The sequence below is a fragment of the Myotis lucifugus genome, unplaced genomic scaffold (genome assembly GCF_000147115.1).
Source record: "Myotis lucifugus unplaced genomic scaffold, Myoluc2.0 scaffold_280, whole genome shotgun sequence".
Classification (NCBI taxonomy): Eukaryota; Metazoa; Chordata; class Mammalia; order Chiroptera; family Vespertilionidae; genus Myotis; species Myotis lucifugus.
The window spans coordinates 400,944-428,175 of NW_005871328.1; the positions used below are offsets into that span (position 1 = coordinate 400,944).

The 27,232-nt window shown below is 52.1% G+C and overlaps 1 protein-coding gene across 4 annotated transcripts; it reads right to left on the reverse strand.

Annotated features, from left to right (window-relative positions):
• Positions 1-3,706: 3,706 nt before the first annotated feature.
• On the reverse strand, positions 3,707-27,232 carry BRD4 (bromodomain containing 4). 4 transcript variants are annotated; one of them, XM_023763298.1, is made up of 11 exons: positions 26,914-27,232; positions 23,165-23,302; positions 21,760-21,895; positions 20,158-20,438; positions 19,158-19,520; positions 18,002-18,130; positions 12,787-12,996; positions 12,062-12,261; positions 11,481-11,776; positions 10,406-10,516; positions 3,707-5,925 (listed from the first exon to the last, which is right to left on the reverse strand). In XM_023763298.1, the coding sequence occupies exons 1-11, from the start codon at positions 27,196-27,198 to the stop codon at positions 5,915-5,917; spliced, it is 2,160 nt and encodes a 719-aa protein (XP_023619066.1). In that variant the 5' UTR covers positions 27,199-27,232; the 3' UTR covers positions 3,707-5,914. The 4 variants fall into 4 exon arrangements, with proteins under 4 accessions (XP_023619066.1, XP_023619065.1, XP_023619064.1 ...); XM_023763297.1 differs by lacking the exon at positions 3,707-5,925 and adding an exon at positions 9,918-10,063; XM_023763296.1 differs by lacking the exon at positions 3,707-5,925 and adding an exon at positions 9,938-10,066.

The window sequence follows — 27,232 nt, forward strand, 5'->3', positions numbered from 1 at the left end:
ACGGAGGGATGAGGCGGGGGTGGCAGGGGTGGCGGGGGCTGGGACTGCACCTTCACGGAAGGGAGTAGAGGTGTGGGGGGCTGCACCTTCTGCAGCTGCTGCAGGTAGAGCTGCATCTGCATGGAGGTGAGGGGCGGGGTGGGTGGCTCCTCTTCCTCCTGCAGCAGCACTTGGGGTGGCTGGGCCATGGGGGGCTGTGGGAGCAGGGGCGGTTGGGCCAGAGCAGGCGACACAGCAGGGGGCCGGGCAGGCTTGGGGGGCAGGGCGGCAGCTCGGTTGCTGGGCCTCGATGGCTGCTGGGGCAGCGCGTTGTGCAAAGCTGGAAGGACACAACAGTGTGGCAGTGAGGCTCCCGTGGTCCTCAGCCTGGCCTTTCTGCTCCATCCTGACCTTCTACCCCTCTGACAAGCACTCTCCCCACCCTCCTCAGGTTCTCACCATCTCCAGAACAAAGCCCTCACCAGTCCTGTCCTGGCAGGTGGCCTGTGCCTCCCTCCCTTCCTCCAGCTAGTCCCTGTCTTCAAGTCTCAAAGCAGGTATGTCCTGAATGCCGCCATCTGACCCTCCTATCTGGGATGAGTGTGTGTCCCCCCATTTGTAACAGAGTTACAGAGGGGTCACATCTTTTTTCACCTGACAATGCCTGACCCAGCACAACTGACTCATTATCTTCTGTATCAAAGCACTAACTTTCTGCAAAGGCTATCCTGGGGTATCTTGTATAATTTCCACAATGGTCCTGAGAAGCTGCTGACATCCCCTTAGAGACAATGAAGCTGAGATGGGTTCCGAAGTTTGCCCCGAGTGCCCAGCGGCAGAATGGTGAGACCAGGGTGGGAATGGGCCTCCCTGAACCTGGGCGGCTATGGCCACAGCTCACCTGGAGGAGAGACCACTGAGTGCTGGTTGAGATGAGGCGGAGTGCTGTGCTCGGGTGGCTGGGGGAGGTGAGGGGGCAGCTCGGGCTGCGGCAGGTGCAGGATGGGTTGGGTGAAGTGGCCGATGGGGTCGAAGACGCTGCCTGGGAGCTGGGGCTCCAGGACGGGCACCTGGGCGGCGATGAAGGGCGGGGGCGAGGACTTTCATCGTGGGGGCAGTCTGCTGTGGCATGGAGGGCGGGGGTGGTGGGGGTGGCTGTTGCTGCTGCTGCGAAGGTGGGGGTGGCGGGGGCTGCTGGGGAGGTGGCGGGGGCTGCTGGGGCCCAGGCCCGGGGCTGCTGCAGCTGCTGGTGATGGTGGTGATGATGCTGCAGACAGACAGACAGAGGCTGATGTCAGGCAGGCAGAAACCCCCGGGCCAGCCCCAGGGTCCCCCCAGGGCCCAGAGAGGCAGGTGACCACCACTTCCCTAAGGGAAGACACCTCTATGATCACGTACCTTCTTCTGCTCCCTCCCAGGGTGCCCCTTCTTTTTTGACTTCGGAGCCATCTCTGTGAAGGAAAAGAGAAGGTAGTGAGGTCTAGGGGAGAAGACCAGGCTGCCTTGGATGCAGAACCAGGAGAAAACAGGGTGAGTTCAGAAGGACGAGTGACGGTGAGACAGGGTGGCTGGATTGTCTGGTATGAGAGTCCGTTATGGGAAAAAGACAATGTGGAGTGTCACCTACCCATTTGTCTGCCCCTTTTCTTAGCTGGGACCATGCCCGAAAGGCCTCCCTGCCCAACTCCTGACCCCTAACTCCATTAAAGAACAACACCCGGGAACTGGGGGTTGAGCTATGCAGACCTCTTGCCCAACATCTCCCCCTACTTTCTGGTGACAGTCACTAAGACAATCTGAGTGTCTGCACCCTAACCCATTGTCTTGGAACAACGATGGTGTTTGAAATGATCATAACCATTTGACAGATGAGCAGTGAGGCTCAGAAGTCAAGGGACTTGCCCTGGAACACACAGCTGTACAGGAGCCACACAGCTGCCTCCAACAAATGAGGTGCACTCCTTCCCATCCCCCCAGGAGGAGGCAAATAGACTGAGTTAGGGTGAGAGATGTGGTGCAGGCTGGGGCCAAAGTCTGGCCACAGAGCCATGGGACAGGTGAGGAGAGGGTGGACACGTGGGAAGGCCACAGTGTGAGTACTTCAGGGGAGGGAGGGAGGGAAGGCAGGACAGCCAGCGAACCTCCCAGGGACCACCAGGAGCACACAGGGAGATGCTCAACGCCACGGCCAGCTTCTCCTTCCTCTCGGGAGAGTGGCCTCAGAAAAGCTGTTGGTACGCAGTGGACGTGCTGCAGGGAGAAGTCAGTATGTGCCCTGGTTCCTCAAAGGCCAACAGCTTGTTGCCGCCACTGTATGGACACATCTGTGAGGAGTGAGCTAAGAGCCAGCATGCTCCCCCCACCCACTCTAAGGAACTAGTCAGCTGAATGCCCCTCCCCAAACTCCACTGGTATACAAACCCCAGAGAGAGAGAGAGGGAGAGAGGCCAGGCCGGTGCTCATGGGCTGGGAAATGATGAAGTTGCTAATCACCAGGTGGCAAATTGGAACCTACAGCGCCTTTTGGACTCATGTCTCCTCTGCCTTGCATCCCCTGGCTCCCTGCCAGGATGCTGGATCTTGCTGCTACGGTCAGAAGACATAGGCTTTGTCCAAAGCAGGGCTAACTCTCCTCATAGCTGGTTTCACGAAGGGCCACGCTAAGGTTCTGTGAGGTGCATAGCCTCAGGGTGCCATGTGCCACCCAAAGGGATAAGCCATCTGATGCCTTGCAAGAGTTCACCACTCCATGCGAGAGACAAGACAGTGACACAGACCTCGGCAGCTAGACACACATCCTCATACAAATGGCAGCAATTGGGACACCTGGGACATGAGAATTGTAGGCCCAGCCCCAAACTGGGACACTAGAAATTCCAGGAGACAGGGCTCAGGACTCTGGGTCACAACAGAACACCCGGGGAAAGGATACTATTGTGGTTGAGACATACAAAGGGACAGTTTAGGCGACTGCAGGATCAAGGCCATAGGTCCTGGCAGCTACATGGTAGGGGGTGGGGGAAGCATTGTACTGAAGATGCTAGGGCCCAGACCAAAGGGACCCTGCACGTGCTGGGGGAAAGCTCAGTGCTGAGTGGCCACCAAAGTGGAAGAGGCTTGGGTGTTCCTCCCAGACAGGATCCTCTCCCAGCATCAATTCCATGAACAGAAACTGCATGTCGAGGGAGGCTGGGGACAGTTGTTCATACACTGGGCATGCTTCTGGAGAGCCTGGTGTGTGTGTGTGTAATTGGGGGAAGAGGGCAGTGGGTAAATCCTGACCAGAAGACACTGTGTCATGGGAAGAGGGTTGGGTTGGCCTGTCATCTCGTGCACTTGGGGAAGCACTGTTTTTGCCACCGTACAAGAGGGATGGTGGCTCGGAGGGGGAGAGAGGCCCATATGAGAACTCGTGGGGGTTCCAGGGAACAAGTCTTGGCTGCCTTGGAAAGGTCACTGGGAGGACTCCAGGGCTCCGTGGCAGTGCCGGGTAGGATAGCCTTAGAGTGGAAGAGAGGCTGGAGGCACAAAGCACACCCTCAGGACCAGAGGACTAACAGAACCGGCGGTGGGGACCAAGGGTGCGGGAGCCTGTTTGGGAGAGTGCATCTGGCTCATGTGGCCCGAGCCTCATGTTGGAGTGACTGGTAGGAAGACAAAACAGAGGTGCACGGCTTCACGACACACCAGCCCCAAGACACCCCCACACAAAACTCTCTAGAAAGGGTTACATGAAGATGGCCTCAAGTACTGTGTGATCTTTATTCCATGAAAATCTTGAACTGAACACAATGTCATCTTTACATAGGATGGTAATTGTACAAAGAATTAAAACGTTTTTGTAAAATCTGATTAAAACACTGATTCCTCCTCCCACCCTCCCCACCCCACCCCCCAAATCAAGGGAAAGAGACAGGATGGAGGGTAAGGGCAGGGAAAAGGTAAGGAACCCTAAACTGAACTAAATAGAGTCTTGGCACCAGTGGACACCTGGGCTCCCACTCCTCAGCAAGTCCTCAGGACCCGAAGCCAGCTGGTGAGTTGAGGCCTGGCTGGCACCTCCCACTGCCTGAGCACAGGGTCTTCAGTAAGGAGTGGGCTCTGCTCTGTGGCTGGGGCACTGGGCACAGGTGAGAGTTCGAGTCTAAAGACCATGTTCTCTGCCAGATGAAAACCCATGGGCGAGGACAGGATCCCTGAACAGAGAGGGTGCAAGGACCCTGTAATCTGCGACTACAGCCCATGTACAAGTGTGTGGGAAGGGTGGGGTGGCACACAGGCTGACACTGTGGGAATCCAGGCTTCCATTTGTTCTAAGAATCTTCCCAGAAAGACAATGCCAGCCACTTTCCAACTGTCCTTTGGGAATCTCTGGGCATAAAGACCCCTGGCCTCAGCTAGGCCGAGCTGCACTGGAAACACATCAGGCACAGGCCAAAGGGCAACTCAAAATAGTCTGTTTGGCAAATAGTGCTTGACTGGAAGTTGACTGGCCAGAGGACCAGAGAGCAGCCTGGAACTCCCAGCATCACAGCAAGACCCTAGAGGCTGGGTGTGGGGGTGGGAGGCTAGAGCTAGAACCCAAGGCCAAGGCCAATCTGAGGCAGCTACAGCCGCTTGGGCCTGCGGATAGTGAACTGCACCCCTTCAAGCCTGCTCTAGTTCCAGAAGGCTGGCTCCAAGATGCCAGCAGATGGCAAGGTCTTGAAGTATGCACAAACTATATTAAAAAAAAAAATAAAAAATCTCCCTTAAGGCTGATGCTGTTCCTTAGGGAACTTTTCACATCAGGCAGTTTTCTGCTAAGATGCTGGATTCATGACCAAAAAAGGGCCAATATTTATTTTTAGAGCAAAAAAGCCCATTCAGTGCCTCTCAGAGGGCTTATATGATATGGCCACCCTGGCCTGCCAAACTCCCAGCAGATGCCATTATTTCAGGGGCCTAAAAAACAGGAGGGTGCTCGCACTGGCCATGTCCCTCAGAGATGTGTAGGGAGCTGGCTCTAAGGGCTTTGATGCCCTTACCACTGACCAGTGCCCTGGATTTTTGAGAACCTTTTCTCACCTACTAGCCCAGACCCTGACACCACGGGGGCAGAGATGATGGGCTCCAGGGGCCAGGTCACAGCCACCTCCCCAAATGCCCTCACCAGTGGCCAGCCCCACTGCAGCCTGCTCCTATTCACCTGGGAAGGACAAAAGGCAGCCTAGGAGGGCCTTTCCCTATGCAACTTTAGGAGAAGAGGCTAAAGAAATTGGAAAAATGCCCAATAGGTAACCACGGGAACAACAAAAATGCAAGGACTCCAGGGGCTGTAAGTCAGCTGTGGCTGGTGATAGCCTTCGGCTGATGGAGCTGCATGGGCCACTAAAAAGAAGGCGTGCTGAGGGACAGCCCCCATTCCTCACTTGGGAAAGCTCTAGATGTTAGTGTGTTCTTTCTTCCATAGGGTGAATGAGATCTCCTCTGGGCTACATGTCACTGCCAGGTCCAGGAGGGAAGTGGTTAGGATCCAGAGTCCCAGAAAGAGACAGAGGGATGAAGAGAGAGAAAACATACTTGTGATGGGGCCTTGCACATGGAGCAGCACCACACGCATGCGTGTGCAGCGAGATTGTCATCACTCTGGGAGATGCCACCCACCCAGAGGAGCCCAGACGACCAAGGAGGCTGGGCGGGACAGCCAGGCAGTCTGTACACAGGAGGCCCGGGCGGCCAGCCAGGCCAGGCAGCCTTCCCGGAGGCGGGACTAGGCGTGTGCTGCTCTGATGGACATGACTAATGCACCCTGGGGACAGGCCCAGGGCTCTGAGGAATTCCATAACTTGATGGAGTCCTGTCCCTTTCACAGAAGAAAATGGACTTAAGCTAGAGCTTGCTGGGAAGGAATCTGGAACTGAAGACCGTTTTATTAAGAGTCCGTGTCCAATGATTAGGCAGGACCTACATAGAGGGAGAGAGAAACCAGTGTGAGAGAAATGGTGTGGAATGTACCGTTCCAAGTCACAAGAACAGAAGAACTGCAGACCGAGCCAGCCTCCTGTGCCCTGCTCGCTGACAGGACACCAGAGAACGGCGCCGGAGACTAGAAGCCCTGCCCCAGCCTGGCCAGCTGAGAGCAGGGACAGACCCACTTTGCCATTACAAGGGTCATGGACATCTCCAAAACCACCCATGCCCATTTATGCTAAAACTGCTTCCAGGATTGGGTCCCATGTACACCTGAGTGAACGATAGCATCTACTTTACCAGTCTTTTAACGTGAGAGGCCTCGGCCTATCCCACTTGCCTGATCTACCAGCCTGGTATTCAATGCCATCAGGCCCCACTAACTCTGAGCCTATCCCCCTGGGCTGCTTTGCTGTCCATCTCGGAAGGTGATTTGGCCCTACCTCAGGACTTTGGTAGAGGGAAGAAAAGACAGGGGCTCTCGGGTGTAGCATCTACAACTAACATCTCATTTCTGCATTCCTACAAACCCCAAGAAACAAAAAATAAACTATAAAAAGAGAAATCAGTTACAGACACTGTTAAGGGGGGCGGGGTGTAGAATAAAATAAAAACAGGTCAAGGAGGAAAATCGTCCTTTTTTTTTCTGGGGCATGGAATTTAGCTCCCTTGACCAGGCAGAAGCATAGGGTCATTCCCACCCACACAGCAGAGTAGATGTCTCTGCCAGAGTCCCGGATGCACGGACACTGACTGCATTCCCATGGCCTCCCAGTGCACGCATGGGAAAAACCCGCCCACTGGCTCAGCCTCTCACTCAGGGCACATTCCACAAGGCTAGCCCCACCCCAGAATCCCGCCAGCTGCATGTGGGTGTGTGAGGGGTCACCTGGCAGTGTGGGCAGACTGGCTACAGCCCAGTCCTCCAGGTCTCTGCCTACTCCCCCATCCCCACCAGGGGCCTCTCCACTTCCCTGAGAGCAAGCAGCACACCCTTGGAGCGGGCAACAGTAGATCCCAAGAGCGGACTGGGACCAAGGCCCTCAGAGACTCTGTGTGTCGGAAGCTGAGGCTGGTTGTCTGGGAAGAATGCCCCATGGCCTCTGCCTGCACTTTCCAGCTCAAATCTTTCCAAAACATAAAGCATTCCTTTCCCCCTGGAGCTATTAAAAAACACCCACATGCTTCAATCCTGGGAAAAGGAAACGAGGAGACTAAAATAGCTGGAGTGTGCTCCAGCTGCAACTAGAAGACCAGGCCAAGCCCAAAAGAAATACCCCACAACTCTGAACCCAGGTCCCAGCCCTGGTAGCTGATGCCAAGGGTTGCTCCTAAGAGGGACACAAGTTGTGTGTCTACCCCCACCCAAAAAGAACCAGACATCAGCAATATGATGGAGGGAAACAGGATGAAGTATCCTAGAACATCCCTGGCCCCATGAGCGTGGTAGACAGGATCCTAGCACTGGTGACAGGGAAGCCACAGCTCTGCTATAGCCACCTGGGACAGCAGTGGAAAGGGGGAACCGGGGCACCCTTAGCCTGCCCAGATAAGGTCTACAGATGCCTTAGGGGCAGTGGGATGCTAGCACTTGTACTCACTCTGTCTTCCCAACACCGAACTCCCAAGCAGATCCAGACGTTAAGCTAGAATTGTTTTTAACAAAAGACCATAACCTAAGTAGAGCTGGGCTCAGAAGATGTGGTGGAAGAGGCTAAAAGCACTGTGTGCTGCTGAGTGGGAGGACATGTGGCAGCATGGGACTGGGCTGGGAAAGCTATGCCTGCCCTCCTCCCCCTATTCTGTGAGCACACCGCCTCCTTGAACTGCAACATGACCCCGAGGACCAGTCCCATGCCCTGATCTGTCCTCAGCATCCTTGTCTGTGAACAGCAGCCAGAGGAGGGGTCCCCGAGTTAGTGCCTCTGCTCAGTTTCTTTTGGTGACTCATGTCTCGGGGCTGTATCAGCAGAACTGACTTACTTATTAATACAAGTGACAAAATATAGGCCTTTTCAGGAATTTCAGCTCCAATATAAATGGAAACAAGAGGGAAAAACAATTTAAGCTCCCAAAGGCCAAGTAAAATACCTCTAATATGCCTGCCCCGGCAGAACCACCTGTAACTGGTTGCAGAAACCAGGGCTGTCCAGCTCCATGGACCCATCATGAGCAACTGCTGGAAGAGCTACCTGGGAAGCGAGTACAATTTCCTGTGAGGGATGGGTGCAATGGTTGTATTCCGTGGTGTAGGGTCACAGGCTCCCACCTTGGGACCTGGAGCATCTGAGCGACAGGAACACAAACTCACAGGATGGGTCCTTCCTGAGAGCAGAAGCCCCTACTGGCCCACAACAGAGCTCTCCAGTACAAACGTATGGGAAAGGAAAGCCAGGACCATGAAGGCAAAATGAAGACTCACAAACCCAAGGTGGGGAGGGTGCATGGGAAGAGGGATAAGCTGGAGTCAGGCTGGTTAACCAGAGCCCAAGTGCCTGCAGGCTGGCAGCTCGGAGACTGTAAATCTCATCCTCCTTCCCGCCAAGACAGCTGTTCCCAGGATTCTCAGATTACTTGTTGCACAATCTTTCCACTTTCTTTAAAGGAGGGAAAAATGTGAAAAAAAAGAAAGAAAGAAAAACATGTTGGCAACAGGAGAGAGCTATTGGAAATGCCGTCATGGTTGCCCCACAAAGACGGCAGCAGGACGCTCGGGAGCCTTGGAGCGGTCCTGCTAAGCTTGGGGGGCAGGGGCAAAGGCCAGTCATAGCCCCCTAAGGTGCCACATCAGCCAAAGCAGTTCACACTCAGCCAAGATGTGCTGGTTTAATGACCAGGCCCCAAGCCAATTTCAGCCTTTAGTGCTTTCTTTTGACTACTTGAATCCTTAGGAGAAAGGATGAGAAACCCCTAAAAGTTGCAGCCTGCTAGGAACCCCAGAGTGAAGGCAAACCCTAGGTGTGACTGGCACCCAAAGTGAGAAGTCAGCTGCTACCAGGAATGCTAATTGGGCCCAGGAATACAGCAATTCACCCTGCAGAGGGCAGCAGCCTGGCCAGGCAGCCCTTTCTGGGCAGGCATGGGCTGTGGGCGCCCCCTGCTGGTAAACGGATAAAAATGGAATGGGGGGGGTGATGGTTAGAAAAAAAATAAAGAATGGTGACAAAGGTGTCCAGCAAACTGTACACATTAGCCTCTGCATACAATAATACCTCAATAAATACAGAACATGGCCTAATGAATTCCATCTCATTTGGGCCCAATGAACATGAGGTAATTCGCATTTGGAGCCTCAGGAAAGCCCTCAGCACCCTCTTAATTTCCCCGCGGGTGAGCCCGCACTCACTTGGAAAGTCTGGTGCCCTTACTGTAATAGGGAAGAAGGACAGTGACAAGGCCCAGAGGCCCCTGGTCCCTAGCTTCCCCTGACAGAAACAGGCTGAGCCCACGCAAGGAACCTGTGCGTGCAACGCCTCAGAGCAGCATCACTCTTCCCAGGTGCTGTAAATGATCCTCAAACCTCCTTGGTAAAATAAGGTCACATTTATTTATATGAACTGATTAAGTGGAGCTTACGGTTTATTTCCAGTTAGAATAAAATACCAGACAGGACAGGTCCACCAAAGAAAATGCTTTGTTGTCCAAACACACGTTCCCCACTGTGGACATGCACACTGCGGCTTGCCTGGTGGGACATGCCGAGGCCCCCAGGACCAGCTCTCAAGCAGTCTGTAGATTGTCTGCTCAGCAGTAGCCACCCCGTGGAAACAGCTGGCTCCATCTCACAGCACAGGGTGGTTGCCAGGCTTCTTCCTTAGCCTCTCTGAGTAAGTCTGAGCTTCTGCTCCCCTGAGTATCATCAGGAAAGCACACAGCTGGTAGAAGGCCTCTCTCCCCACATTGTGCAGCTCCCAGCATCCCCACCTGCCCCACCTCCCACGCTGAAACTGTTGCTGAAACTGTTGCTCAGGTTGGGCACATGTGCAGGCCCGTGGAGCATAAAGAGGCACAGGACTCCCATGTCCAAGTGTGTGCAGTTAGGAGCCACCAACGTGGCAGTGAGCACACTCTAAGGAGGATGGCAGTGCCCCGAGTCTGGGGACAGCAGGGCTGACAGTAGACTGCTCCACACCTGCTGAATGAAGCACATTACCTGGGGTGGCCACACTGCATGTGACTGTGATGCAGGAAGACTGTGGAGCTGCGTAGGGTCACACTAGGATCAATGCCAACACCTGGGCCCCAACACCCAATATCCTCACCAGCTTTCCCCCACCCCAGTTCTGCAGTGTCAATACCTTCAGCCACTTGTGTCCTCCTAGCCCAGGCCATGAGGGAGAAAACAGGGTGCCAGGCTACTCACCACCCCAGTTACAGTTAAAATAGTGACCAGGTAATTCTTATGACCGTCACATAGGACAAACGGTGCTGAACACAGGTGGGAGTGGGACAAGATGCTGAGTAGGACCCTAACCTGTTTCGGAGTCTTCACTGTCAGAGGAGCTGGACTCGCTGGTGCTCTCAGACTCAGAGGACGAGAAGCCCTTCATCTTGGAGGAGCCAGCAATCACATCCACTTTCTCGGCTGCAGTAAAACAATATGAACTGCGTCAGGCAAGGCCCAACCCTGGGGCTGCTCTTAACCCACACGTACTCCACTGCCTGGAGGAAGAGCCAGGGGGCAGTCTGTGCCCCACAAGCCAGAAGGCTGCTCCTGACAGCATCCCAGCCCCCAACCAGCCCCCTGTTCCCCAGTGATAAGATGCTAGCCTACTGCCTGCTGGCCAAAAACTCAGTTTATACCAGAATTTCAAGAAGCTTGCCCCGCCCCTGACCAATCAATCTCTCAGAATCGCCTTTGCAGCGTTCATCAGGATTAAGAAACAGGGAGGAGGAAATTCCCTATGAGGAGGACTGTCAGGCTAAGGCTCCCTCAGTAACTTTCTTGGCTGTGAGTGAAGAGGCCCAAGGATTCCTGGAGTCAGCCTGGGCTGGGATGAAGGCTGCATACAATGCCCTGCTGTGGATCCTAAGTCCTACTGGTCTTAAGACAAAAGCGGAGCCAAGACAGACACTTGTAACAGGAAAGGGCTGCCTGGAAGACTCATAGAGGGGGCCATGCTGAGCTCGAGAAGAATGGCAGGCAGGCACAAAGCTGCCCTAAAGACTCTCCCAGCCTCAACCCTCAGAGGCACCAAAAGGGTGGGGTGAGGGGATACTATGTGTGTGGCTTTGCGGGGAAAGACTTCAGAGGTTGAAGATGAAAATAGCTGCTACTCAGAGAAAGGCTTAGAATACCAAGGTGCAGGTGGGCCCCAGGTGACCATCAACCAGAGAGGTCAAGAAAGGCACTGATAGCCCAGCGTTGAGTGTCATGTCACAATCCTCCAGGGTGTCTATGTCAAGGAAAAAGCCAAGTCTGGAAGAGAGTCACCTGAGGTGCCCATAGGGGCCTCCCTGATGGAAGGGCAGGAAAAAGCAGCTTGGCCAACCTTCTTCTGCCTGGGACCTCCCTCCAACCCCCAAGTCCCAGGGGAACCCAAGGGCACCTTGAGGTTTCCGTTTCTTCCGCAAACAGGAGGTGACGTAGCGCTCCAGTTCCCGCAGCGTGGATGGCTTTAGGGTCTCGAAGTCGATCTCAATCTCGTCGGGGTTGGAGTTCTTGAGTGAGGGCTCCCTCGACTGGATGATGTGTACCACTCGGCCCAGCTTCTCACCAGGGAGCTTGTTGATGTCCAGGCTGAGCTGGCGCTTCTCCTCATATGACATGGGCTTGCACTTGTCCTCCTCCTCTGACTCGTATGCTGGAGGAGGCTTGTTCTTCATGGGCACCGGCTCCTTCTTGCTATGAAGGGACAATGCAGACACAATGGGTACCCTGGGAAGCTGGGGACCCCTTCCACTCCTTCATTGGAATGGGTCCTTTCTATTCCCCCACCCTGCTGGTCTTCACTGTTAACAGGGGAGCTGCTGTGGTGTCCTTGCCGTCTGCACCATTCCACCTGTCATCCCCCCACTCCCCCACAAACCTGGAGAACGCTAAAGGCTTGTCCCTGGGAGAAGAGCAGAGTTGATCAACCTCTGACTGGGGCAGGCTAGGTCCCCATGGGGGCATTAGGGTGGCACAGACCTTGTGTTACTGTTGCTACTGTTGTTTTTCTTGGTCTTTTTGGGAGGAAGTTCCTTGGCTTTGCTTTTCTTATTCTCCTCCATTTCCTCTTTCTTTTTGTGCTTTTCTTTTTTCTTTTCCTTCTTGTCTTTCTCCTTTTTCTTTGGTTTGTTCTGCTGGGGCTGCGAGAGGGCTGCAAGCTGCTCGTGCACGGCTTTGAGCTATGGAATATACAGGCAAGACACATGCCAATCACTGGGGCTGGTACATAGCTGCCTGACCTGCCACTCCATCAGATTTCTAAAGTGTCCATGCCCACCCAGGCCCTGGACTCCAAAGGTGCCCAGAGCAACCACCTAAACTGATAAGCTGTTAAAGCCCTTTGGCCATTCTGGGCCCAGGAGGAGGGTCCCTAGGAGACTGGGCAGGAGTGCAGACACACTGGGCACTAAAGGCCCGATGGCCAGCTTGCAGAGCAACCATGCAGCCCCTGGCCTGGCCTCCTCCTACACACTGGAAGGATCCAGAAGCCTCCCTTCTGCCCAAAGAGCAGCCATATCTCCCCATCTCCACGTGTGACATACATATGCATACGTTCAATATGCCCGTGATCTAGCACAATGGCACCACTGGGAATTCTGCTCTTGCCAGGACTCAGAGCCATGATCATCTCGTGGAGACCTCTGGGGAGAATGCTTGATCCATGGATTCCGGGGGGACCAGGGATGGAAGTAGTCATGCCTCACCTGCTCCTGAAGCTCGGCCAGCCGCTGGGCTCGCTCCTCCTCAGAGTCATCAGTTGAGCTGTCGCTGTCCGAGGAACTATCGCTGCTGCTGTCACTGGATGAGGGTGGGGCCACAACCTTGGTGGGGGGTGGCACCACAGGGGACGACACAGCCACCATAGGCTCCTCAGGCTCGTCCGGTATCTTGGCAAAGCGCATCTCGAATACATCCTGAGGGGTAGGGAGGTGGGGATGGGGGGAAGCCATGCCCGTCAGGGCTGCTGGGTCCCCACCAGGCTGTGGCCCAGTGTCACTATAGCTTCACTGGCTGCTGGGGTCAACTCAACAGGAAGTGAGCGGGAAGGTCAGAGAGCTGGACCGATGGTAACCCTTTCCCTGCCACTACGGCAACATGCTGGCTAGGGCTCCCTGACAGTCCTCTCTCAAATCTCATGTTGAGGAGAAAGGTGCTCCTGACACAGCCTGGCACACAGTCTAGGTAAGGACCAGGGACACAGGTTGCAGGAAGCAGCCAACCACTGAGGATCCTTGATAAATGGTGGGCTGAGACCAGGACCCATAGAAAGAGTGCTTTAAGGTTCTTGTCAGATTGGCGCTCAGTCAGCACATCCCAAGGGAGCCTTCTGAATACTGGAACTGGGCACCAGAACACAACGGTGACCAGCGCAGGAGGCTCTGTCTACCTCCAGTTCACATTCCTGCAGGGAGGGTGTGGGGCCCACAACTTTAGAGAGTGTACCAGGCAGAGAAAACAGCATGAGCAAAGGCCCAGGGGTGAAAGTGTACCCGGTAGAGCCCTCAGCCAGTGAGGAGGTCAAGCCCTGCTGCAGCAGGCATACGGCTGGATGTGCCTCCCCACTCATCAGATCACCTCTGGGGCACATACCTGAGCAGACCCATGCCACCGGCTAAGGTGTCTCCAGAGCATGCCAGGCTAGTTAAGAAAGTTACAAGATAGTGGATGTGGAGGTGCTGAGGATAAGCTCCAGGAGGGTGTCAGCTTTGTGAGGTGTAAGCACCTGAGCAGAAGCCATGGGACTACTGAACTTGAGATCACACCCCAGGAGACTCTGAAACCTTCCAATTCTAAGATCCAGGAATCTGATGGGACTGTGAGGTCATGGAGCTCAAGGGGACAGCAGCCCTGCCTGAGCACCTGGTGATCCAGCATATGCCGCCTCACTAAATAACTGGCAGGTCCCATCCTACCTTGAGGACTTCATTATCATAAATCCAGTGATGACCCAGGACAGAGGGCAGAAGTGGAAGGAAAAAGTTGGCTTCCCAGCAGGAAATTGGGATCTGCTTTAAGCCTGGCATAAGTCAGTCAACATGGTATTTCATAGGATGGAAGGGGCCTTCCCTAAGTGTGAATTGATCCCCCAGAGAGCAGTGTGGCCCAGGAGGGCCATGGGATTGAGCTCCAAGACTGTTGTTTCAAACTGGAGCACACTTGACAGAGCCAGCTCTAGAAGCCCTCATGTCTCTGAAAACACAGCTCCAGTTTCCCCTCCACCTGGGCAGCAGGGCAGGCAGGCATCCCACACAACTGTGGTGCTGTCACCTCCCCTCCAGACCACTCAGTGTGGCCTCCCCTGAGGCAGCTCCTTTTCCAGGAAGGCCTGGACGATCCTGAAGCAGGTCTAAGGGATATGGAGAAAACAGGAGTAAACAGAAACCACCACCCAGGCTGCCAGGGAAAGGCGGCTTCACACCAGAGCAGAGACCCCGGTGGCATGAGAAAGATCCTTTCCGCCCAGGTCCCTGAGTGATTTACACAAGCATCTGGAAGTTTAGGCCTCCTTCCAAGAAGCAGGGGGCAGGTGAGAGAAGTGTGTCCGACAAGGTGTCAGGGCATCAGGACCCCATGAAAGGGGGAGAGGAGCACGCAGGGCCCAGCACCCAGTGCTACTAGGAAGTAACATTTTACCAAATGGGAGATACTTCATGCCACCTGTCTGTTGGCCCAGACTCCCCTGCCAGCTGCCAGGCAGCATTACTCTTGCCATAAGGATGCCCCTGTTTCTTCCGCACAGGTTTTGGCTGCTGTGGAAATGGGGGGCGGGGAGAGAGACAGCACTTGTCCTGGTGTGTCTCAAGGTAGACCCAGCTTCCCCGCCCAGCATGCCATCATCTGTACCCTACCCCATGAATCTGGACCACAATGTGATTCTTTGCACCAGCAAACCACACTAGTTTCAGAACAAGTACCTCCTCTCGCTAGAATGTTGACCAGATCACTTAACCGGGCTGCATCAGATTCACGGGGGAAGTATACTGCCCCCCACCCTCGCCCCTTTTAATGAAACAGAGATGCTTAGATGCTGGGAAGACGCAGTGCCCAAAGACCTCCAAGTGAACTGACTCAAAGCCAGGCAGCTGGAGACCCTCGGAGGGAAGTGTAGTCCAGCTCCCTCTCAGCCAAGTCTGGATAGTGCTGTGGGGTTTGGCCACATCCAAGGCACAGAGGGCACAAAAAGAGAAATGGAATACAGGCAGTGGGAGACCCACTAGGGATGTAGCCATGAGTGAAAGATACTCAGGCACACACTCACCCCTCAAAAGCTTCCTGTCTCTAGGATCTAATACAGAATACCAACACGTTTCAGTTCAATTTTTTTCTGTACTATAAACACAATTGCATTCTACCTTAATTTGCACTTTTTCTTGAAATAAACATATAGCCCACATGGGTACTAAACGTCCTAAATCACTTATTTCACAACAGAGAAGAGAGGGTAGTACTACCAATAGCTCTGGTCCTAAGTCACCCTCGGGCTCCTGAGGAAACCTCAAGCCCAGAGATTTGTGACAATAGTTGCCAAGCCCAGAATTTAGAGGCTGGAAGAGGAAAACAAAGATCCTTTTCCATATCACACTTCCCAGGTAAATCCCAGTTCTTGGGCACAGCCTAACTAAGAGAAAACAGGTCTCAAGACCTCTTACAAAGGCAAACAAGGGTTGGGGCTTTGTTCCTCTCTCCTCTCCCTTCCTGCTGGGAAATCCAATGATCTAAACCATGTTGATCCAGGAGAGCTTTGAGAAAAAGAAATAAAACAAAGCCCGCAATGCCATACAGACAGCAACTGGCTTTCAGAGAGAGGTCAGAGAGCTTGACACTTCAACTCTGCCATTCAGAGACCCCACCCTCCTCCAGTAACACCACTGGGTATGTTACTTTCAACAATAAGGTGACCCATACCTTGCAGCAGGCAAAGCAGGCTGGGGGTGGAGATGGTCCTGCGCTGGGCTACCCACCTGTGTACTGCCCAGTCCAGCCCAGCCTGGTACTTAGAATCAATGTTTAGAAAAAGGCTGCTGTGTGACAAGCCTATCAGTGGCCTTGCTATGGGTAAAACCCGCTCTGAGCCCTAGCTGGTTTGGCTCAGTGGATAGAGCGTCAGCCTGAGGACTAACGGGTCCCAGGTTCAATTCCAGTCAAGGGCACATGCCCGGGTTGTGGGCTCGAGCCCCACTCAGTGTGGGGCATGCAGGAGGCAGCCGATCGATGATTCTCTCTCATCATTGATGTTTCTATCTCTCTCTCCCTCTCCCTTCCTCTCTAAAATTCAATAAAAATATATATTAGAAAGAAAAAAAAAACACCAGGCCCTTGAAAGCATGCTTATACCACTCCCAGAAGAAAAAAGCAAGAAAAAAAAAGCAAAATAAACAAGAAAACACCAACCTTAAAACAGGCACAAAAGTTAGGAAATCTTTGGTGCTGGCAGAAAACTTGTTTGGGTTTATCTGGTTGCATGACGGCAAATAAAGTGTGTGGGAATCAATCTGGGGAAAAGCTGCCCCAGTCCTCCGAGGAGGGTTAGGTGTTTGTCAAGGTGCAATACTGCGAGCTCCACTGCCATCTGGTGGCCACATGTGAGAATTGCAGGAAAATGATAAAGCCTGAACTACCTCAAGGATGGGAAATGGCAAAAAGAGTGAACCAGCAGAAATGTGAAGAAAGCCAACAGCACTAAGTAAAGAGAGCCCCCTTGCCTCCCCAAAACTAAGACAAAGTAAAACCAGACAGGTCCATACTAATAACAAGGTTTTTTCCCACCCCAAGTGTTCTGGACACATTCTTTGAACCCAAGGCAGCCCCTGACTAGGACAGGGGCCACGTGAAAGAACTGAGGAGACTGTGCCTTGGCTCCAGTAAAACAACATGTGGAGCTAACATATCTGGGAGGCAGGTGGGCAGTAGGGCTCAGGTGACCTTTAACTGGAATAGACCCACAAGATGCAAAAGTAGTTCCAAGTCCTGACTTCTGCCCTGAAAGTATTTCATAAGTGCTTGGAAAAGCCAAGTGTGAGGAAGTCCCACCCAGCCACCAGATGAGGGTTGGACGTGGGATGTGAGATGGACCTGAGCTCCAGCCAGAGCACTTGCACCTTGTGTTGGCATGTGGCCTAGCCCATGACCTGCTGTATCTGTCCCTAAAAGCAGAAGCAACTTGGAGCCTTACATGTGTAATTTTAAAGATTAAAAAATAAATAAATAAATAAGACAGATAACAATACTAAATAGTGACTTTATTCTTCACAATTTAACCTCTGATCTAACCAAAGATTGTTGATCTTTGTGTATATGTTTCCCTTTAAAAAACACCACACACAAAGAACGTGATGCACACATTTATGCTATAATCTGCTCCTCCATTCCCCGCACAGCTACAGTGTGCACAGCCCAGGATCCACTTGAGGGACCATGAATCCCATTAGGGCATGGTGAACACATGGAACATCTGAAAGCAGAGGCTCTGCAGTTGGAAGGCAAGCCATGGCTTCAGGACTATAGTAAAGAAATGCCCAAGGTCACGTAGTTACTTTAGCTCACAACTGTGACAAAGTGTCTACCTGGCAAGAGTGTCGTCGCCCCCGCCCCCTCCCGCTGACCTGAGACAGGTCTGTTTTGGAGAAGAGATTGGGCCATGAACAGCACACACACTCTTACAACCAAGGACAACCAAATGCAAGGGAGATGGGGGCTTTCAGTGGGATACCCCAAATAAAACCCAAAATGCCCAAGGCCCAAACCCCAACCAACACCCCTGCTTTAATTATAATGAAACGATCTTAACATGAAATGTAGGTGTTATCTGGAGTCCACTATTCCAAAGCAGTGTGGCATATGCCAAAAGTGAGTGACAGAGATAAAGTCTGCCAAGGCCCACAGAGGCCTGGCCTGCCCAGGAGCTTCCCAGAGCCTCACCTGGAGCTTTCGGGCCATGGCTACAACTTCGTGGTCAGGAGGGTTGTACTTGTAGCAATTGGAGAACATCAACCGGACATCTGCACCAAATTCCTGAGCATCACGGTACTCACGGGCCTCCAGTTTAGACTGGAAAGACAAGACAGATTGTGTCTGCCCCTGCTGGTGGAAGGTGGCAACAGGGAGGGCTGCTAGCAGGAGCAAGTGGGGATTTAACCCAGATCATGGAAAGAGGTCATCACCCTAGTTCTCAGTGCCAGGTGGAAAAGGAGACACTCAACAGCAATTCTCAGGGCTGGAAATCCACCCATGTGGTCACTTTGCCTGGCTAAGGGAGAAGTGGACATAGAATCCAGAGGCAGAGCTTAAGCCAGAATTGAAAAGGTAGGGCTGGGCCCTGTTATGACCAGGTGTATAAAACTTGTTTTGGTGACACAGGACAAAACATTGGTCAAAAGGAACATAGTTGTCCCCGCTGTGCCCACCCCATGTTTGGGAAGGCTTACTCCACTCTCAGAAGAAAAATGCAAAAAAAGCTTACAATAAAACCAGAAGGCTTCAGAATATGACAGTGATGAAATGCCAGTGTTTGTCATGTGCCTCCTACCGAGAGAAGACAGCAAGGCCCTCCCCATGACACAGCCTGACAAAGTCACCAGCCCCCACACTCTCTGGAGCATCTACTGTATGCAAGGTGCCAGTGGGCACTGGGCCCCAAGGCCCAAGAGGGCTCTTTTCCTAAGACTAGGAAGCAGCACTGCTGTCTGACCAAAACTGCCTCATTGTCTAGGACAGTGATGGCGAACCTATGACATGCGTGTCAGAGGTGACAGGCGAACTCATTTTTTTGGTTGATTTTTCTTTATTAAATGGCATTTAAATATATAAAATAAATATCAAAAATATAAGTCTTTGTTTTACTATGGTTGCAAATATCAAAAAGTTTCTATATGTGACACGGCACCAGAGTTAAGTTAGGGTTTTTCAAAATGCTGACACTCCGAGCTCAAAACGTTTGCCATCACTGGTCTAGGAGTATGTCCCTACAGTTCCCAGAAGGGGGAGCTTCACTCCTTTGGGCTGGTGAGGCGGCTAGAGAGCTGCTGGGGCACAGTTCTGGGGTCTTCCCTGGCCTCATGGACACCTGCTGGCCCACCTTGATTGTGCTCATATCCATGGGATGCTTGATGATGTCACAGTAGTCATGAAGGCCCAGCGCCTCCACGTCCACGGGCTTGTAGAAAGGCCAAGCATAGGCGGCATGCTTCTTGGCGAACATCTCCTTGAGGATGCCGCTACAGCACTTGAGCTGCTCTGAGATCTTGCTGCTCTTGTCCAGTGCTGGGTGCTGCTGTGAATCGGGCACATCCTTCTTTGGGGGCTTCACAGGCCGGCTGCTCTCCCGCCGGGGGCCCAGCTTGGTGGTCTTGGGCTCTGGGGGCAGCAAAGGTGGCTCATGAATGGAATCGATGGTAGTGGGGGTGGTGGTGTCTGCTTTCCTCTTAACACCCTTCTTTGTCTGCAGAAAGCACAGAAGAGATAAGCACAGTCAAGGGTGTGGTTGGCATTTCGAGCCCTCAAAGTCACTCCTGAGACCAGGTCCTTCCTATGGTCCCAACCCTCCCAAGGAATAGGAGAGCGTGTCCCACCACTCTGCTCTGCAGCTGGAACAGGCCCTGCTAGGGGCAGAATGCATGCCATTGAGCACTATATTTGCTCATCAAAGGCCAACAAAACAATCCTGACACAGCTTCCTACTCATTATTGGGGGATTCCCAGATCCGAGCCTGCCTCTAGGCCACCTTGGAAGGCACGTTTCAGAAACTATTTAGCTAGCCTCTGTCAACATGCATGGTCTAAATCAGAAATGGGAGGGGGTCAACAACCTCAGGAGACAGTGCCTCCACTATGGGATCTTTGGGTCAGTAGCTTCTGGACTATGCTGAGTTAATCCTCTCCCCAAACCCCCAACACTCACAAGTGCCCTTGGGAGCCAGGACACGCTGTTCATGAAGCACTGGCAAGGATGGGTAGCTATCTCCTGCAAGGCTCACTGCTACAAATCAAGGAGTAGGGGTGGGAGGGCGCTAGCTGAGGTGGTAGGAGCCCACCAGTGGTCGGGCTGGGCCACACACAAGCACCTAAGGGACACTCACCTTCACAGGCTGTGGGGTGGCCGCAATGATGGGTGGATGGCTCTGCACAGGTTGGGGAGTTGGTGGGGGTGGGGGTTGAGGGGGCACAGGTGGGGGAGTCTGCAGTGGCTGGGGAGGCACCACTGTGACAGGGGTCTGGACAATGAGGTCTGGGGTGATGGTGGAGAAGGAGTGAGGTGTGGCCTGCACAGGTGGAGGGTTTTGCTGAGAGGTCTGTGTCTGCGGAGGAGTCGATGCTTGCGTTGTGTTTGGTACCGTAGAGACGCCAGGTTTTGCCGGCCCTACCAACCATAAAAGGGACAGGTGGTTAGATGCTGTACCCGACACATGCAAGCGGACCTCCTGGGGACATTGCCACATATGGTGAGCACAGATCTTCATAGACGTGGCACACAGTGTCACCACAGCTATTTGCCTAAGAGAAAACATCTCAAACACCCCAGACCTCAGCTAAGTCTGTCCACCTGCTGGGACGGGGTGGGGAGAAAGGGTTTCAGTAGTGGTGGGTGCATTGCATTCACACTTCCTGGGGGTCTTGGGCTGCAAGTATCCTCTTGGGCACAAAGACCCTTCATAAGCAGGGAGGGCTGGACTGAAGGAGGAAACACACATTGAGAGTCAGCACTAGGACTGCGGATGAAGAGCAGAAAAATGTTTCTTGGCAGTTTTGGGCAGTGCTGTCCTCATTCCCAGAAGCACTGCCTCTGAGCAAGTGTTCCTGGTAGGGGGCAGGCATCAGAAGCCATGACCAAGGCTTCTGCAAACTGGCAAGCTCCCACTTCCCTGAGCCACAGGGAGACTGGCCAGCTGCTGCCTCCCTGCAGCCGTGCGGGTGAGCCCAGACATACGAAGCCCTATGTCTGCCCCCACATGCAGGCAGGTTCTGTGGTTAAGCGGTGACGTGAGACCAGCTCTCCTCGGCTACCCCTCAGCATTCCAGGGCAACTAACTCCAGGGCAACTAACTCCCATTGCTCCCATGAAGTCACCACTTCTCCTGAGTGCGGTGGGAAGCCAGGTGAAAGCTGGCTCCTGCGAGAAGCAAATAGCTCACAGCATGGCCACCTTGCAAGCATCACCGTTTTGCAGCAAGGAACCATGAACGGCAAGATGCAGAAGGCGAAAATAGGCACTGAGATAGGCAAGGCAGACTAAAAGTTTGGGCGCCAAAAAACAGGCAGGGCTCCAACACAAGCACATTAAGATAATTCAGATAACAAACCCCCAAGACTCTAAGATTGGGTTTTAGTTAAAAATGCCTTTGGTCAGATTAATTTCTTTTCTCTAAAATGAAAAAGCAGAGACTATCTATGGTGCTGGCAGGGTAAAGAATTCACATAATTTAAAAATATTTTAGAGAAGTTACACTTTCTTCTTAAACTGAAGTCCATCAAAAAAGGCAGGGCTCAATTATTTCTACTTTGGGGGAGGGTTACACAGTCGTGGAACCCGCTGGGGCAGGTCCACCACTGAACCTGGTCCAACTGTATCCAACCAGCAGCCATCTTCCTACCACTGCTAGTCTTCTACTGGAGTGGAGAGGGGCAAACAATGGGGGAGAAATGAAGCCATTTCCTCGTTATCTCAGTGTGGGGGCCCCTACCTGCTTCTTTCCTCCCACGTCCTCTTCCTTTTGCTGGAACTATCATGATCTCTGTTTCTTCTGTGGGCAGTTCGTTGATTTTTTGCAAGAAGAGCTTCTCCAGAGCTTCTGCCATTAAGACTATGTCATCTCCAGGCTGGAAGGGACATGCAGGGTGAGGGTCAGAATCCCCCTCCCCCGCCCCAACTTCTAAGCAGAGCAAGAATTCTCCACATTGTGCCACCCCCTCTGCCCAAAATGTGAAGCATCATATTCAGGTTCCCCAAGATGAACCCCAAAGGCCCACAACACAGCTAATACCACTAGGCATCACAGTCTCATGTACCTGCACGTCTGCTGAGCCAGCACCTCCCTCTTTAGCCTTTTAAGCACTGGCCCATCTGAGAAACCATCCTTATGCCTTAAACATCTAACAATCTATCAATCAGACACAGGGGCCCTTCTTTTAATACAATTCAACTTCACTAGATATACTTGATTTACACATGATTTCCTGCTACAGATACGTTAGCAGGGCTCCAACCATGTTCCCCAGTGTATTCCAAGGCAGCTCACTGGGGCTCCGGGCAATGACCATCTCATATTGCCTTACAGATCCCCAATCTCCCCTAGTCTGTAATATGCTGTTCCCACTCAGCTCTAAACTGAGAACCTCATCTGTGCACATTTTGCTTAAATCTAATAGTGAGAGCTGAGACTTTTAAAAAATGTGGTAAACTTCAAGAAACTCACCTACCCATCTCTTCTGGGCAATTTTACCCACTACACCAGCAGAGGTCAAAAGGTGATTTCTGTATAGTGTCTCCCTCCAGGGTCGTTCTATTTGAAAGGGTTGGTTTTAATCACATGTGTGGTCTGAACTGTAAATAATAAATGATCTGGCTTCATGGCACAGCCGAGTCTAAAGGTTTGGCTACTGGGTTAAGAAGTGATCTTCAGGTCTACACATAAGACTGGGGGATACTTGCTTCTATTGCTACAAGTTGACAATAGTCATGTTCACAGTTCTAAATGAGGCAGGCCCCATTGCCCCCTCTCTCACATCAAGGTTTGTTTGAGCATACATTTTGTAGACTTCTTGACAATTTACATCATCCAAATGGACTTTTTAACAAGTCCTCACTGTTCTTCTCACACCTTCTCTACTACACATACTCAAGAACCTAAGTCCCAAGGGCATAAGCAGCACATGCTTCAAGCTAACAAGGACGGCTCAGAAAACACAGAGCACCCCTCTCCCCGCAAAAGAAACACAGTCACAGGCAAGACCATGGGTTCCATTACCCCTGCTTCTAAGTGTCCTCTGTCAGACTCCAATCTACTCCAACACCCCTGCCTATGGGCTTCAGACATATCCGCCTCTTCCTCCCCACAGGGCAGCTGGACACTGGCCCCAACATCTCACCTTGTTGTAGATGTAACAATTTGTAAACATAGTGTTGAAGTCCTGGATACATTCCTGAGCATTCCAGTAATAGTTGTTTTCCAAGCGCTTCTTTATTGTTCCCATATCCATAGGTGTTTTAATGATCTTATAGTAATCCTGGAGAGCAGAGAGAGCAAAAGGCCAGTGTCACCTCTGCAGTCACACAGCACTCATAGCTGGGCCTGCAGATCTCACAGGTCACTCCACAGATGCACAGCCCGAAGCTCTTCCATGGTGTCAGTGAACAATTTCAAGGAGACCCCAAGATAAAGTAAACCAGCGAAGGATTCCCAAATGCTAGGTGGTAATTTGGAGGAAAAACGTTCAAGGTTGCCACTGCCCTGTCTGGGAACAGGATGTCTTTACTGAGATCTATTTTTTTTTTTTTTGTATGTTAAAGTGACCTTCCATTTTAAATAAATAATGGGGAGAACATACAGCCTTTTAAAAAGCAGTTCTTATCTAGTAAAACCACTTGTGGCAGGTTCTACTTTCTCTCCACAATGTGAAATTTTATGCGTCCATAAAATGCAAACTCCAATGGAACCAGCAGTGGAGCTCACCCCTAACAATTGGATCCCTTACTTCTTGTCACACTAAACAATCATGGAGCAGACCTCCACCTTCAGTCAAATTCACTGGCCTTTCACTTCTTTTACTTGTACACAGTCTACCACTAAGGACCCATTAGTATCTGGTACAAGTAAGCACTAAACAGGTTACCTGCCAAATGAGGAATCTGCAACAGCCTTCACAGACCCCCCTCAAACCCTTGGATCTTATTCTACAAGTGCCAAACAGAAGGAGCCAGATGGCAGGCATAGATGTCCACAAGCCCTTTGGATCAAACACTACTATCGCCACAGCTTTCTTCTAAGTCTAGAATACTAAAACCAAATGTTTATTTTTAAAAACCACCATAGGGGAATTTGGGGACAGAACAGGCAGCACCTAGGTTTCCAGGTGGAAGGACCAGAGAGCCAGGCAGGGGACCTGCATGCAGCCACCTAGCCCCACCAAGAACCCCATAATTAGGCTTGAATGGGGTATCAAAACCAAGTCCAAGTGGAAGCCTATGGCAGGGGAAGGCCTATCTGTTAGCATGTGCCAACGTCGCACGTGGGAACAGTGGTGGGCAGTACTGAAAAGGCAAGCTGGGGGTGTGAGGTTTTGAGTTGCTTTGACACCCAGAAGAAAAGGAACAAAAATCACCAGCTCACACAGATCCCAGCTCTAGGCATCTTGGCCAAGAGGCCTCAAAGGGGAGACTGAACCAGACTTTCTACATTATACTGTGCTCTGATCACCTCTCCCAAGAGAATCAAGTCCAGATATATCTGTCCCAATGGAAATCCAGATTTTATTTATGGTCAGAGGTCTCTTAGAGGGTGTCAGGTGCTTGAAGTGACCAGTGTGTCAAGTGACTCAAGGGTAAACAGGACAGTGGTTGAGGATAGAGGACAAGGGAGGAGGTGGGATGAAGACAAAAGGGGGGTGGTAGGGAGAAGGGACTGACAAGGAGGCAGTGGGTTTAGTGGCATGACAATCCAACCATACATGTGTACTGAATTTGAAAGAGGCAGGCATTCTAGTGAAACGTCCAACAAGAACCAGAGACCAAAATGGAGGTGAAGATCTGGAAGGCATCAGAAAACAGGAAAAAAAAGGAAAGGAAACCTTTTTCGGGTGAGCCTATTAACATCTCCTAAAGTGGGAGGTGGAGGGGTCGGGGGTTGAGTCCCCTAAAAAACTGGGCTTTAGCATGACATTGCTCCCAGCCTACCAGCACCCACCACCACCACCACCACCCTCCCCCCCTGGGTCTACTTCTCACTATTCCTACCTCCCTAAAGATACTAGATCAGTGCCACTGTCCATCCGCCTCTCCTTCCTATATCAGAACTGCTGAGGGTGATGTCAACAGTCACAGAGAGAAGTAGAATCCTTGATCTAATAGACAACCCGCCCCTGTGGCTGTCCCATTGGCCGGGATGCTGCTGCCTAAAAATCCAGGGTCCCCCAGTGCCCTTTTCTCCTGTCTGCCTCACCCTCTCAGCCCTCTGCATCACCCTATACAAACCAACCCCTTCTTTGTTCTGACCCTGCCGCGTTTCCCTTCAAAGCCAAATTTCTTTGAATGATGGCTTCGTGTCCTCACCTTCTCATTCACACCGTCGAGAATCTGGTTTCTACTTCTGCGTCACATCTTCCTAAGGTCACCAATGCCTTCCTAAAGGCCAACAGGAGGGTCAGGTCGGAATCCTCATTTCTGGCCCCCATGTAGCCTCCAATGTGGAGACATGGGGGACTGCTCTGTTGGTAGGTCTCCTGGCTCCCCTCTGCAAGCTCCCACCTCCTCCCTGGTTTCCATCCCAGGGCTTCTTCTCACCCATTTTTTGTATTTGCTCTAGGAAGATCACCCTCATCTGTGGACCCTGCACAACCAGCTCAACCAGAGACCAGAGTAGCAAGCTCTCCCAAGAGCTTCCCTCTAGTGATAGGTCAGCTGCCTCTAGACCTTGTTATAGTCAATGACAAGTGTGGCCTCTGAAGTCCAAATTTGGTGAGGACCCTCTTTTGCCTCCACCCTCTTTCCTGAGCCGGTTCATGACTCAGGCCTGCAGTGCCCTCTCCTGACTCTCTCTTCTCAAGTGCACATGACATGTATTCAGCAAACAGATAGCACTGGACAGTTGTCACAGATATAGTGGCCTTTAAGCCAGGAGAATCATGCCAGTGTGTTCATCCTACTTGAAACTGGATGCCTGGCTAAGGCGGAGGGTCCTACAGCTATATAGCTAGCTCTAGCACTCATAAACCGCTGCCTGGGTTATCTAATTCCAATTCCTGGTCCAGGGGTTGGAGGTGTAGGGATGGGACTTGGCAAACAGCAGAGGGCAACTTAAAGACATTCAGTCCTTGATGCTTTGAAGAAAAAAACAATTAAAAGCATTTGAAGAAAATATTAAAGCATTTATTCCATTTGTTCCTTGAGGTTCAGTTAGGGTTACAAGTCAAGTTTCCAGAATCATTTGCTAGGAATGTGGACAAACAGAAACCTCTCTAAAGAGAGAAGAGGCAGAGAGTACAAAAAAACAAAACAAAAAAAACACCAAGAGCTAGTGCAGTATAGCCACGAAGGGGCGGGTAGGCATGAGGGCATGCAGAAAGGCAGCTGGGCCAAAGATGCACCCATATCCGGCCTTTAGCCAGGCCACTTCCATGAACTTGCTCCCTGGGAAATAATCAACTACCTTTCCTGCCCTATGCTCTGAGTGATAGTGATGGCGCCAGTACCAGAAGAGGATTGCTCCTGCAGCAAGCCAGCCTTCTCTTGCATGGTTTGACCAACCGCATCTACTTCTGGGAAGGTTAGGAGCACCTGAGAAGAGAGGGGACAGAAGTGCTCCCACTTCAGCTACCCACGGAATCAAAGGAAAACTGCAAGTATTCCTTTACCTTTGTTTCAATTGCTCTCTACACAATACATCCTGGGATCCTAATCTGCTTAAGCCAATAAGCACGTTCTCTATTCTTCCTCATCGCCACTCATCAGGATTGCTGAAACCACTCACTCTAGGGCCAGAGGGTGCTGGAGTTCAGAGCTGGGTCTCATGCTTTCACAACTCAAGCATATCTCTACCCTGCCCTAAAGTCTATCCTCCCCAGGAGCAGTGTAAAAAGAGCCCTGGAAGATGCTACTCTGGGTTCCTGCCCAAGCTACTCACAGGGAGGTTTAGCTTGACGGCGTCCACAGGCTGCTGGAAAGGCCACGCAAATTGGTGTTTCCATAGTGTCTTGAGCACCACTTTGAGCAGATATTGCAGTTGGTTGGTCTGCCTCTTGGGCTTGTTGGGGTTGGAGGTCTCCGGGGGCGGGGGGTTGGTGCTGGCTGCGTTGGCTTGCTGGGGTTGGGCTTGGGCCTGCGTTGTAGACATTTGGGTAGTTTCTAGTCCATCCCCCATTACGGGCAGATTTCTTAATCTCGTCCCAGGGCCGCTCTCCGAAGACATGCTACTGATCCCATCACATTCTTCACCGGGCACT